Genomic DNA, 14,433 nt, shown 5'->3' on the forward strand with positions numbered 1-14,433 from the left:
CTTATTGCCTGGCTCATTGCACCTCTTAGGGGAGCTAACAATTTTTTCAAACACTTACTCTCACATCTCTCCCAACTTCCGTCCATACTTAAGGACAATACCTCGTCCCCATAGAGGCATTGAGTAGGGACCATTGCATTGTAAGATGTCAAAAGGGGAGACGTGGAAGGGCCATCAAATGTATTCCAAAATGAAAAAGGCCCCCTATCGTTGCTGCTGCCCTCATCTCCACCAATTCTTTATACAAGACCCAGCTCAACTGTCTTGTAAACGTCATACCAAGATACTTATATGAAGACACAACCTCAACCCTATTACCTAACAGCAACTTATATGGCTTCCCTTTTCCCCCCAAAGGCGATTCTTTTTGTTTTTTCCAGATTCACCTTAAATTTATTAGCCTCACAATAATTATTGAATCTGGTCAACTTCCTCTGCAGGCCTACTTTGGTCAAGTCCAAAATTGCCAAATTGTCTGCATAGAGTAAGCACAAGATATGTCTACCTCCTATTTTTGGGGAAAAGGAATGAGGCACTGCCAACTCCCCCTGAAGGTCGGCAAGGAACAAGGAGAACTACGTGGGGGCCAGGCCACAGGCCTGCCATAACCCATGTTCCAGAGGGGTTCTCCCTGAAAGGGCCCCATCTAAATCAAGCTCAGCTTGGGCCCAATTCACAGAGTGCAATACCTGCAGGATTGCTAATAAGCATTGTAGGATACCTTGTCGTCTTAATTTAGCCCAGAGTATACTGCGATCAACCAAATCGAAACCTGAACTAAAAACAACAAAATAGCAGAATAAACTCTGAGTTATTTACTTCGCCTTCTCCCCCAACCCCTCACAAGCTGAAGCTTATTGTTGAGTGTCTGGGCTTAAACCCCCCCTGCTCCATAGGGACAATGCCATTGCCCTCAATCCAATTATTTAAAGACCTGAGTATAACCTTAGAATAAAATTTGGCGCCTACATTCAACAGGCTTATCAGACGCTAATTTCCTGGAACATTAATCGTTCCCTTTTTTGTGTATGGGTTTAATTATTGGCCCTTCCAGTTTGGAGGTATGATATCAGTCTTGGTTATGGTTATAAAAACGTTTGAGGAAAATCCTGCCCACCACAATGGGGTTGATTTAATCACGATTGCTGGCAAATTGTCCAGTCCTGCTGCTTTAGTTAAATTTAGGGAGTTTATCAACTTGGCAATAGATTGAATGGAGAAAGACTCTAAGGCTTCCTCCCCCAAATGTGGCCAGCACTTCCTCACAGTTATCTCCCTGGACTTATAAATATAACTCAAATAGGCTACCCAGTCAGTGTCTGGCACCATCCATCTTGCCTGGGGAGGGGGGGATGCAATTAACCATGGGCAGAGAACTCCGCACCGCCTGCGGAGTGTGCGGAGTTTTGCCTACTCCGCGTTTTGCAGAGAACGCTGAGTAGGCAAAACTCCGCACACTCCGTAGCGGAGTGGAGTGGGCCGCCACCCGCCTCCCACCCGCCCTATTAGCAATGAGTAAAAAAAATTTTTAAACGATTTATCAGTAAAGAAAAACGCCTTACCTTAGCTGCAAAAAACAAATGGCGGCAGCTCTCTGAAGAACCATACGGAGGCTGTATGGCGGGGACCCCTCGCTTTGGCTGACTTGACCAACCAAGAAGCAGGCACAAATAACGGCCCGCAAGTCCCCAACCAACCGCTGGACTCCGGACACGCCGGAACACAAATCTTCACTTCCATTTGAACTATAAGTGGTGTGGAAGTCTTTTCCTCACCAAGTCCAAGAGAAATCGAGCACCTTTTGAGGCACGTGGTCCTGAAGAGATCTCCCCAAATTTAGGGGTGATTGAAACGCGTTGACCTCCATCTAGCATTAGGAAAATTGTGCTAAAATTACAACACTGTTAACAAACCCTTGAAAAAAGTGTTTTCCAATGCCATGTTTCTTGTGTAAAGAACTGAACTGCGAATATTGTGTGTATTAACTGATGTAAAATATATACATTATTTTTGTTTTGTATTGTGGGTACGAGTGTTCGATAGCGTTTGAATGTGAATATTTGAGAGAGTGAATTATGTTCTGTATGTCAAATGTGGAGGGAAATAAGCATTGTTTTACAATTGATGTGAAATATTATTCATTTAGGTGTGTTTTGATAAAACGAATTAATTAAAAATCATTGGATTCAATCCGGACAAATAAGTGTCCTGAGAGTTACTGTTTAATTCAGTAGGTCGAGTGGTCAGCACAGACCCTAATACGAATAGTTGGCAATAGTGGTGCTCGTTTTGTTTTTTTGTTCATTATTGAGGCTTCTCCTTATTGCCCGTGAGCCCAGACCCAGTTTTGTTTACGGTTACCTTAGCTGCGGCATCCCCGGGCTGCCCTCTTCCTCTTCATCACTTTCTTGGTCAAAACTGCGCATGCGTGCATGCGCGGTTGACAACTCCTTGGTGCTCCGCATAGCCCACTCTGCCCAGGGTTAGATGCAATACTGCATCCCCTCTGGACCAACTTCCAGAACTTCCTCATGTAATATCCTGGTAATGTACTGATCATAAGATCACAATTTGATTGGCAAAAAGCCTGCTCCATTCTCCCTACCAGGGCTTCATACTCCCTTTACTTACAGTTATAGACCTCATTTGCTTTTACGGGGCCAACGGGTTCACTTGCTCTGCCTGCTTTCCCTAACTTCTTCCTAGTGAGTACACACTCTTTACAAAACCACTGCTGTTTAGGTGGCTGCCAATGTAGACACTTTTTTTCTTTCTTATTACATAACTCTTACTACTGGTCTCCGTCGATTTACAACCTCAGCAATGGTTTTTCATACCATACCACATTTGGTTGACTTACAGCCGTATCAAAGTCCATCTCATGAAGGATTTGATACTGCATAAATTGACCAATGTATTCTTCATCTATCCTCGTTGTTAAAAACATAACATATCATGTGTTCTGTCCCAGCCATTGACAAGTGTTGGGAACGATTGTTTGTGGACCCATTAGAATGCCAAAGTACTGTGATATGAAGAAGTGGAAGTTCACCGGATAAACAATCACTTCTCAATTATTAAATGTATCTTCCTGAAAAAGGCAGAAGGGAGAGGCCAGCTACTATCAAGGGTACAAAGAGCCTCAGAATCTAAGAAACTGCCCTTATGGATGTAAGTAAGGCTGACTACAGTTTCTGCTGTGTTTCTCTGACATAGAATATGTAGTGTGCAAATGTTAAAAAAAGAAAGCATCCCAAAACCTCACCTCCATTCCCTCAACAATGCCTTACCCTCTCAACCATTCCTTCATTTGCCTATAATGTAATCGTCCATCAACCAGCATGTGTGATCACTTGCATTAAACTACTCTCATTTGTTTATATGTGCTTTTACTTGCAAGTACCAGTACGGTGGCTTTTTAATTAAAAACTTTGAAAATTCCTGAGTGAGGTAAGTAGCACCTTGAGCAAATTAAGGGTTCAAGGAGTTTTTACCTATAACTTACCATGCAGTGATAGATTTTCAATTGTGCCAGATGGCCATATCAAAAGTGCGACAAGGTATTAAAGAAAAGTGTAGCAGGCACAGTGATCTCCTTGGGTGTATCCAGTTTCTCATTTAGTGCAGGCCCAAATTGAAACAGTTGCAACTGAAAATTGGGGTTTTAATTATGTGAGCAAATTCTCGCATAGTTCACGATTATTGGCCAACCTGTAACTCTTGGATGTTCCTGCTTTTCCTTTTTCTAAGCACTGGTGTAATTTCCCCGCACCTGAAACATTTCCTCGTAAGAACAACACAGCTCTGAAAATAAATGGATGTTCGCTTTCCTTGTGAGTGAATTTAAAACTGTTTTTCTCGCAACATTGACATAGGTTCAATGTTGGTGGTGTTCTTGCAGTTTGAAAACATCTTTGAAAGGGGTTGTAAGTGGAGATTTAAAAGTGAAAATCTATATCCTGGAAAGTGTGTGGACTACAGGTAATATTAAAAATATTTGTGAGTATATGTGAAGTTTGCAAGAGACAAACCTAACCACCAGCACACCCCTACTATAAATCTGCACTACGCATCGCAATACTCTTGCATATGTATCATGGTTACGTAAGCACCTTAGCATAAACGTTCAAAGTAAAGCATCAATTAACAGTCTTGTACCTTAATCTGTTAGCTCAGCCATTCTATGTTTCTTTAGGTATGCCTAACATAAATTGTGTACCTTAATTAAGGGTGACATAATGAATCCCTCGATCTCTCTTTTTTAATACATTCTGGGATAGTTAGTTCGTAGGAATCCACACCAGAGGCCAAGAATCCCGGACTTTGTCACTCGAACACTAGAAGAATGCCCTTTGGAAATTGACCAACCACTCCACCTCTTCTTCCTCAACCCTGAAAGACTTCCAAACTCCTTTGACTAATATCTAAAATAGTACTATTTTAAATACATTTGACATTGATCGATCTTGCTTTAATTCCAATTGTGATATGGGTTCCTATAGGACAAAGCCCACCCTAAGCAAAGCCAATCCATCACTTCACACGTGAATACATTAAATAGTAGACAGGTTAGTGCACAGAGTGATCTATTAAACGAGAGTTTGAGAGCAGAGGGGTAGTAATGAAATGATTCAAGGCACAAAAATGGGAAATGGCAGATGTTACCTCACGTGCTGAGGTAAAGTGACAACTGACGTCCATGGATAAATGCAGTCACCGCTAGTGGGACCTTTACACCTGCAGGCAATTACAGAACAGATAAGGTCACTGGATACACAGAACATGCATGCTCATGCAACAAAGCTTTGAGGAATGGGGGGTCATGGATGTACGTGAGAGATGGAAGGGGCTCCCCACAACAACAAAGAACAAGCAGCACTGCCAGTCAGGCATGTACCTATCAATCAGGCCGATACAGTCCTGGATGCGTGGGCCTGTGCACCTGCAGCGAGAGCGAGGAGCGGGAAGTGGATAAAGAGGGAGAGAGGGCAAAGAGAGAGAGAGATGGGAAAACATCCAGTTATTTACAAAAGAATTGCATTTATAACTCCACGTGCCACATTCTTAATTACAATTCTCAGAAGAGCGTATAAAATTACAACCTGAACACGAAAAGGGCCCAACTGTTTGATCCACAGATGGCAGGAGTAAAGTAATGCTCTGAGCCGAGTGTTTCCGTCACCGAGAGAGCTCTTCTCAGCAGGAGCGAGACCTGGGCATGGCCACCTGTGCCCAGAGATGTTTTCCAAATGTGTCGGCTCTTAGTCTCGATTACTTGCCCCCCACCAGCCTCTTCTGGTTTAATCCACCAACCCTACCATTACTGCAGACAGGGCAGTATTTTGTTTTGAGGCATAATGTGACCTTAGAAGCTCATGCGGAGCGGGATTAGTGCAGTAGGTCGTGGTTTTCTGTTTTGCTTGTTCGGGTAGTGTTATGAGAACTCTGGGTTTGTAAGAGAAGCCAAGAATACGCTATAAGAAAATAACACTTGCGAAAGACTGGTGGTCTGTGAAGGATGCTGCTTGGAGAAGCCTTGAGGGATGCTATTTGGAGAGGAATGGAGACTTTGCATTGCAGGGCAGGGAAAGCAGATCCTCACCGCACTGACATAATGAGATCATGTCAACCACCATGATAAAATGTGCCCTATGCAGTGGCTCACATCACAAAGGAAGCGTCAATTCGTAGAGTTGACTTCTAATCTCCTCTAAAGGAGTCTACTCAGCCCGGTATTCAGGCAACCTATGAGATTTGTCTTCTAATATTCGGATTAAGAACAACGTCTTTATATCCCTTGTGTCCTCTCCCTAGGTATATATGAGTGGGAGTGCCGAGGAATCTAGACTTTGATAAAGAAACCAGTAGGCAGAGCCGTTCGTGATTTTAATGATTGGTAAAATGCTTTTCTGGTAGTCTAAATGTGTGCAACAGGTTTAATTCTTTCCAACACATCATATAGAAGTTTTTTCAAACACAGATTTCCGTTTCTTGAATGGTTCTGTTAAAAAACACAGGAATGTCTCTTTGGTGAAGAAGCTCTTGCAGAAGTTCTACCTTTGAATAAAGTCTAATAAATGTTTGCAGGTTTTGAGAAGATAAAAGTGTTTAACCGTTTTCAATCTCCTCCTCCTTCAAGACGTCTTGTTATGTTTACTTTAAAATACTGAGGATTGTCAGGCTTCAAATCCTGGGCCATTTTCGACAGACCATTCATGCCATTAGACCCTATGCACCCAAATTGTGCATTTTGCTATACTCTTTGGCAGGAAATACATGGCACCGAGAGACAGGGCACCGAAGTATGTAGTCTAGATAAGGATATAATTGTAGACCTGTGCTTCCCAAACTTTTTAGAACTATGGCCCAATTTCCAGAATTAAAACATTTTGTCGCTCACCTAGTTTTAATGGACTAAAGGTGGGTGATTCTTCATGTAACTGAAGCATCGTATAGTTGCACACTGTCATTTACAGACAGCACATTTTCAATTGAAATAACCAATTAAATTTGCACAGGCTTACAGTTTTACCAATAAAACTATATTGCACACAAATTAGAATGTGTGGAAATCTGGTTTCAGTGCATATTTAATATGTGTGCATCACCAAGTAAAGTGTTTGATTTGTTTTGATCCTATTAAAATCTTTGTTTCCTTCACACTTCAGAATTAAAAAACAAAGTGCATCAGTTTGCTTTCTTAACTGCTGAATGTATACAGTTCATTTACAGGTATTTACATTTTGTTGTGTGCAGCAAACAAGTGACATCCTACAACCTTTTCTTTCACACTTTCTATACCCAAAAAGATTGTCACATAATTCACATAACTTTTTTTTTCTCAGACTGCAAAGTGGGAGGAGTTTGCAAACCCCAATCCCACAAATTAAGAACATAAGCAGCAATTTGTCAGAAGACACAGCCTGACATCTGAGCTATGTCTTTAAAGCATAGCAAATATGACAAGATAAAAACAGAATTTTAAAGGCATCTTCGTTTATTACTTGGACTTTCGAACCACCAAAAATTGGCTTGTGAAATAGTTTTGGAAACACTGTTGCAGACTAAGTGATATTATTTATTTAGTTTATGTAATGGATTTGTGCCACACTTGGTTTTGACAGCGTCCATGTTTCAAAAGCCATTGATTTCATTTTCAGTACTGAGTCAGCAGTTGTCGATCCTCAGTGGATGCGAGAGTCCTTTGAATGCATGTCCATTGGCGGCCTGCAGAAGAGAATGTATTGCATTTTGTGGGAACCTGTCTTCTATTTGGATGGAGATCTTTCCTCTGTGGCACCTAAGAAGTCACACAAAGCCACTTTAAATAGGCTAATTTTCAAATTACTTTAAAATTATTTCAAATGTTGTTGGTTTCACAGGTCAGGGGTTATCAAGTTTCAGGGCTTAGTTTCTAGGATTCTGTTCAACCTCAGTGTGTCTTTTGAGTAAAGGTAGACTGATATTTTATAAAAACTCTTCTGCTCTCAGGTGCACTGAACATTCAGTCTAGTTTCACTGCGATGGCAGAATCTGAGGTTATCCTACACCTCTTCAGCCAGAGACTCTGTGATTAAAAGTTTAACACCAGGAAATATGTGGTTGGTTTCCCTCGTCTGAGACACAAAGTAGTGCATTTTTTTCCAGCACTAACAGACTCGTTCAGAACTTAACTCTGAATAGGGAGGCTAAATAGGCCCTCGTCTAAATCAAAGCCTATGAAGGTTAAAGTGGATTAAAAGTTAACAATCTATAAATATTAATGTCTACTAAATGCAATTGGATTTTTATTTTGCCCATTGGCTACCTGGATATTGGGACCTTTATCTTTAAAATTACCAGACGTTATCAAGAAATTCCGGTTCAATAACCTGGGGGAGGGGGTGTCACAGGTTAGCCAAATGGTTGGCTGCCCAATAACATTAATGGGCTGTATTTGTGGACCTGCTGCTTATAATTGACAAAGTCAAATACATTGGGTTCAGAGAGGCATAAGCTCTCTTACAGTTAGAGTTGTGAGCTCCCCTGGGCTTTATAAGACCGTGTTCTTTTCCAGCGCTTGTACCAATACAAGGCCAATAGGTTTTGTTCTTGAGAAATATTAAGTACAGCACAGGGTCAGGTCTCGCTATGAAACTTAGATCAAAATCAGTGGTATAATATACAAATACTTGGGTCCCCTGCAGAATGTGAAGAGAGGCCCCTGAATCTCCCATATAGCACAGATATTCTTTGACCCTTGGGCAGAATTTGATAGATTTGGGGGCCTTGAGGGGTTGGGGACTCCGTGCACGGCAGTGACTGTGTTGGCTTGCCAAAGTCCCCTGATCAAAGTACCTTCTGACCCATATCTGGTTAAATGGCACACAAAGTGGACTCACAGTCCTGTTCATGAGCTTTGAATTCAGCAGGAACAGGGACCAGGCACAGGACTGTATGCTCATAGTTGTGGCATATCAAACAATTTTGGGCAAACCATCTATCTACTAAAATATTGTTGCCTAAGTACTGCACACTAAAGTGTCAAGGAAAATGAGTAGGGAGTGGGGAAGAAAGGAAAGCCAACCAGGCAGGCAGGCTTGAAGAGTAGCTGCAACTGTCTGGTCTCCTAAAAGACAATGGCTTTTAGCCCCATGGCTCAGTCAACAAATTATTTGCTCCAGGAATAATGTAAGTTCGGGTAAAATCAGAATAGGGATACAAAAACTCAGGGAAGAAGTCAAGCATGTTTTCTCAGACATATTTCCAAGGCTCAGGAAGGAGGTTCTTCAGGCTACACAAGCTATTTTTATCATGTGAACAACCTTTTAAGGCTTGTCCTTGTTCGAGTAGACACCGAGTGCCCCACTATATAATGCAGACATGGCATTCGAGTGGCTCCAATATTAGTGGCCACTTAAACAAAGCTACTTACTCAAATACAGAAGAACTTCTTAGCATGAACATGGCGGCATGAATCAACCGAAACCAAACCAGCAGAATTTCATCTTTATACTGAACGTGCTTTCATAAGCCTTATTGTTGACGCTCTCAGAAGGAGTCCGTTTTTGTTCTGTAGAGTGGAGAATGGTTTCAAGAACAAAATTTTAAAATGTTGGAGACCACGCAGAGAGGGTTTGCAGCTCTATCCTTGACCTGGCATGCTCCCTACTTCTTCACTTCCTTATGGAGCTGAAGACCCATCTCCAGCAGCAACACCTTGCCACAAGTGACCGCTTGGACCTGCTCCTGAAGACGGACTCGAGTTCTGCTGCTTCCGTATCCGGTACTCTAAACTTCGCTCCGCTCACCGCTAGCCAGCTTCCCATTCCATCTTTGTGGTTGACCCACAGTACCCTACCCCTAAGCACCACTCTTGTAAGGTGCCATGTTGCCTTGCGGCTAGGTGAATGGTATACATAGATCAGCCTATTTTGAATGAGTTTTCGCAGAGGAGACATCCCGAAAAGGAAATGCATATAGAATAACTCAAAAGGTTCTAAAACACAGGCAAACCTTCTTTTCTCTTTGTTCGATATGCCGAATTATTAAACAATATGGCTCAAATCATAAGCACAAAGATAATGTACACATTTTGGAATCTTCCCTGACATGAATCAAGCATTCATATTAAAGTACGGACAAGCACAACCAGAACTGAGGTTGTAGGAATCTGTAAAGTGGTTTAGAGCGGGAGCCGGCACTCTTGACTCTCGCATTATTTTAAACACCCTGTCCAACAGAGCCTCTGTGTTTAATGAGCCTGGGGCTGGCAGCCGCCTGTGTTCGCCATTTATAAAGATCATCTATTTATTATTGTTGACACATGCTGAATAAAAACGAGCTTCAGCATTTTTGGCTGCCTCGATGTGCCTGTGAGCAATGGAACAGAAAAACACGAGGAGCAAAGCAATATGCAAGGTAAATATGCCAGGATAATCCCCTGTACCACGAGTCGAGACTCCTTCACCAAAGCCCCAAAGCTGAGTTTGCGCCAGAGACTCCTGCAGAATACAAATCTTGCCTGCCTGCTTCTGGCTTTGCAATGATCTGTTTAGCTACAGGAAAAACGCTCATTAGTCTGTAACTTGTGTTATTTTATTATTTTTATTTTTTAGGTATTTGGGGTTCCTGGATAAGCCGCAGGGGCTCAATCTTAAATTCCCAGAAGCAGATCCTTTGGTAGCCTGGGGAGATACTGGGGTGGTGCTGGCGCTTACCACGTCTCCTCTCTCTGATGGACGCCATCATTTCCCCTTTGTCCCGTGACGTCGGTCTGACTCCGCCGCGAGTGAGTGTCGAGTGGCGCGCATCAGACTGCCACGCTGCGATCTCTAGCCACGGTTTCCCTAATGCTCCTGCTGTAATTAGTTTTGTGAAAACAGGAACAAGGTCTCATCTTGAATGGCAACAGATGTTGACATCCACGCATTTTATTGAATAATTGACTAGTTTAATTTCAGCGACTAAACAATAAGGCCATCTTGTTGGGGCTTGTTGTTCTTGCCGATGGTTCCGGTTGGCCATTGTAACCCAATGTTCCATGTAAAAAACAATACAATATTCCATGTAAAAAAAAATAAACAGAAACTACAACGAGGGTTTATAGACTAGTTTTCCATCAGTTATTGAATGTACCACCTTTACAGCATGTAGTCAGATTATTCTTCAACATTTTGCATTAATGAGAGATTTGTTTTGGACTACTAGAGAATGCCACACTATAGTGAAACCATTTTTAGTGCAAATGGTGGCAAGTCATACCCTTCCATACCCGTTTTTCCCAAAAACCTCCAAGAAAAATTGGATTAAAGAAAAAAAAATAGTAGGAAAAAATTTGAAAGGGAAGCTAAAAGGTCACTTTCAGCCTTGGTTTGTTGCAACAGCCAACTGGAAATTTCATTAGAGAGAATATTGTTTTTTCATTCATTTTTGTATTTCTGAATGATCTGTGGTTTTTCCACAGCTAAGAATAGATCTGAGATTATTCCACCTGTTAATGACATGTCATACGCTGAATGTATTGAGTATTCCAGTTTTTTCCATGGGAGGACATTTCCAGTCTCTATGAATAAGGTAATTTGCCAAATACTGTATAGGACAAGATGGGGTACTATTTTATAGATGGTGGTTTAGTTGCTTGCACACACAGCCCCTGTGAAATGGCCTGTGGGAAGCAACTCGGGTCCTTTGCAGATGTCTTAAAAAAGTCATTAACCATAGCCTGTGACGACCACCAAAATGTTTTTTGTATGAAATAGTGACCCGTGCATTAAAATCTGTCAAAACATGTGCTTGAGCAACAAGCTGTCCTGGGTGTAATTGCTGCCTATGGCTGATACTGTTCTGTAAATGTTCTCTTTGTCCAGAAGTCTAGATATGCATCCTGCTGGGGACACACTACTGAATCCCAGGTTGTGATGCTTTTTGGGGTGCTCTGTGTTATTCATGGTAGTCTATGAAGGGGTGCCCTTTATTGCTACCCCTGCAGTGGGAAAGCAGAACAAGGCATCCCAGAATGCAGTGCATATAGAGCCGACAGGCACAGAGCATCATCATAATCTTTGTGGGTCAGTAGAGAACCTTGAGATTCTGTGAACAGTTTACATTTCATTGTGAGCCACTCAAGGGCTTGGTCACTTGTCGTTAACAGTGCAGTTACCTCTATATCGCACACACTTTCCTATGGAAGAAACAAAAAAACAAAAGGAGTTGGGTACAGTGCCAAATAAATGTAATGGTAAAGTTCACCTAGAAGAGTTGAACTGGCTTGGGAGACTCCATACTAATGTAGTCCATCATAAAAAACTTCCACTGGTGAGACTTCTCTGGACAGCTGTAGACCCAACAGAGAGCCATAAGCCCACTCAAATATATCTGATAGTATTTGAAACTTTTTGGAAACCAAGTATGGGCAATGGCGGAGTGGGGAACTTATGGTAATCGATATTTTGGTGGTACTAGGTGGAAGGAAGTTTAGAATTTTGGCCTCTGGCCCAAAGCAATCAGTGGTGATGGGGGTCTCTTGACACAGAGAAGAAGCTTAGAAGCTCAGAATTAAAACCATATTGGCCCTAAAAATAATGGAGGACAAAGAGGGGCCTGAGATATGGAGAAATATGGGCTCATCTGTAGGTACTTCCGCTCTGGTGGCACCATTGAAAGTTCAACAGCGGGACACCAATTTTCTCTCAGTAGAATCCCTCCCCTTCTAATCCGAGGGAATGTGGCACATTGTTTCCTAACTCGGGACACGGTTGCAAAAATACTACCAAACATTCTGCAGCTTGCCACCTCATCGTCCCACGCAGTCAGCGATGGAGGCAAAAGAGGAACAAATGTAGGAGAGAAACATTGCATTCAGACAAGAAAAAAGGTTTCTTGGTCTTTAAAACCTGAGTCCCATTCAGCAAAACGCTTCAATAACGATGTGAAAAGTTTTACTGCATAGTGCCCGAGATATTAGTCAGTCCCAGAGGGAGAAATGCCGCCCTTATTCCGACACTCGCAAAGTAATCATTAGGGTTTATGGACGCAATGCGTGGACACAGCAAACCTTAGGCATGGGTAAGGCAGATGAGGACAGCCTTGTTACGAGAGGTACATACAATATTCGCTAGAACAATATTATACTCTTAATATATGGGAGCGTGCAACCCATTGCAATGTACCTAGTAAATGGAAATGACGTAGCTTCTCAACTGTAATAACTTTTTACAGTTGAGTTAGAACTAGCAGCCAAGGAGAAAGGCAGGATCAGCATATTTAAAGTTGTAGTTTAACGAACAAAAATGAAACATGGTTTTTACTTTTTCTGCTTTGTTTTTCTAGATGAAGAGTGAGAAGTATAAAAGGCAATGTGTCAACACATTTATTTTTCTTTAGGCACTTATAGGAAAGACAAAATATCTCTGCATGTTTCCAAACATGCTACGGTAAAGTGTTTTTTGTTTTTTAATCTGACGTATTAAACTGATTTTAATATCCTTCTCAACAAATTACTAACCCCTTGTTGGTGTGTTTAGTTTTGCACTAGAGATTCAAATTGTATCCTTCATATTCCCAAACATCCTATCTCTTTCACGTGTAAGAGCGCACATCAAGGATGGAAGTGTTTTGTTTGAAGGATGATGGTGTGGTCATGTATTATAAGGAATAAAGTATCCCCTGCCACTCATTATAAGGAAATTGAAAGTCACCTTTGGAGTTCCACGACCTTATTAATGAACTCTGCATCCATCCTCATTCCTCTACATCTTCATGAAACTCCTCAGTGACTAGCATTATCCTTCTAATGAGCAGCAGGGAGTGCTTTATCCCACATATGCCGACATATGGTTTGATTTTTATGGAGAGCCCGGAGTCTTAGAGCCCCGTCTGCTGCAGCGAGCAGACACACGCTCAGTGTATTTAATGTTCTTTTGACGGTGCCCATCTATCCATGAGCTGTGATCTCCGAGGGACAGCAGCCCTTTCACTTGAATGTATTACCTTGGAAACAGGCAGCTTCCTCCGACGATGGATCCTATGCCAAATGTGCAAGAGGAATGAAAGTTGTGACGTCCAACATCTTGTTCGGGTGTACTTCTTTCGGCAAGGTATTGGCAAGCGTGCCACCTCAGTCAATACGAACTCTACCACGTGACGATACGCTCCAAGGGCCGTAGCCTTTTTATGTCTATAGCACTGTGACTAACACATGGCCCACTGCTGCGGCTTACAAGCACTACAATGCCTGAGAAGCCTTATTTTAATCCCGGCCTATCCAGACGTACAGACGTAAGAACCTATGCGGAAACATCCCCACGCCCCCACTGACCCCTGCATTTGCCACCGCCCTGTAATACAGGCTTGCTTTGGGGGATTCCGAAGTTGGGTCACAGCCACGTGTGAAGATAACCTCTTCTGTGAAGGGCTTGTGTGGGCAGGCGATAGATTTGTTTTTGTTCTGGTCTATTAATTGTGGAATAAAGTGCCAAGCAAGCTTTGGATAAATCCTGCCTTTCATTCACAGTAGTAAAATCACGAGAACAGTGTTTTTCTATAGACTGCGGCCTCCTGTTTCACGCCACTCGTAATTCCTTGCAAATTATGAGCTGGGGTCAGTTTTGGTTTGTGACATTTACATTGTAATATACAACAATGGCAAATATACCGATCTCTTAAAGGCGTCCTCGGTAACTATGTTTTATGTCACTCCTAAAACCAACGCCTTCACTCTGCAGCTCTCTCTTCCTGGTTGTCAGGTAGAACAGTTCACTCTTGGAGTCTCTGAGGCATCCTTGAGGCTTTTCAGCAGGACAGAGATGGGCAAATAAATCAATCACTCATTCGTATTCGCATTCATTCAACAGATGAGTGTGTTTCATTGTGCATCTATCCTTCACACACTCACTTTCTAGTCAGTATCTACACTCTTTTATCTTTCTGGACTTAATGTTGAGCGCCGTTCAG

The 14,433-nt window shown here is 42.1% G+C and overlaps 1 protein-coding gene across 1 annotated transcript in view; it reads right to left on the reverse strand.

Moving 5' to 3' along the window:
* The window catches only part of ERBB4 (erb-b2 receptor tyrosine kinase 4), a 1,576,940-nt gene that overhangs the window by 584,842 nt on the left and 977,665 nt on the right, over positions 1 to 14,433 (reverse strand). Inside the window, exon 15 of the mRNA XM_078682001.1 lies at positions 4,666 to 4,737. Within this exon, the coding sequence (XP_078538127.1) occupies positions 4,666 to 4,737 (72 nt within the window). The remainder of the gene's footprint in view (positions 1 to 4,665; positions 4,738 to 14,433) is intronic.

Source organism: Lissotriton helveticus, chromosome 3_1, assembly GCF_964261635.1.
Source record: "Lissotriton helveticus chromosome 3_1, aLisHel1.1, whole genome shotgun sequence".
Lineage (NCBI taxonomy): Eukaryota > Metazoa > Chordata > Amphibia > Caudata > Salamandridae > Lissotriton > Lissotriton helveticus.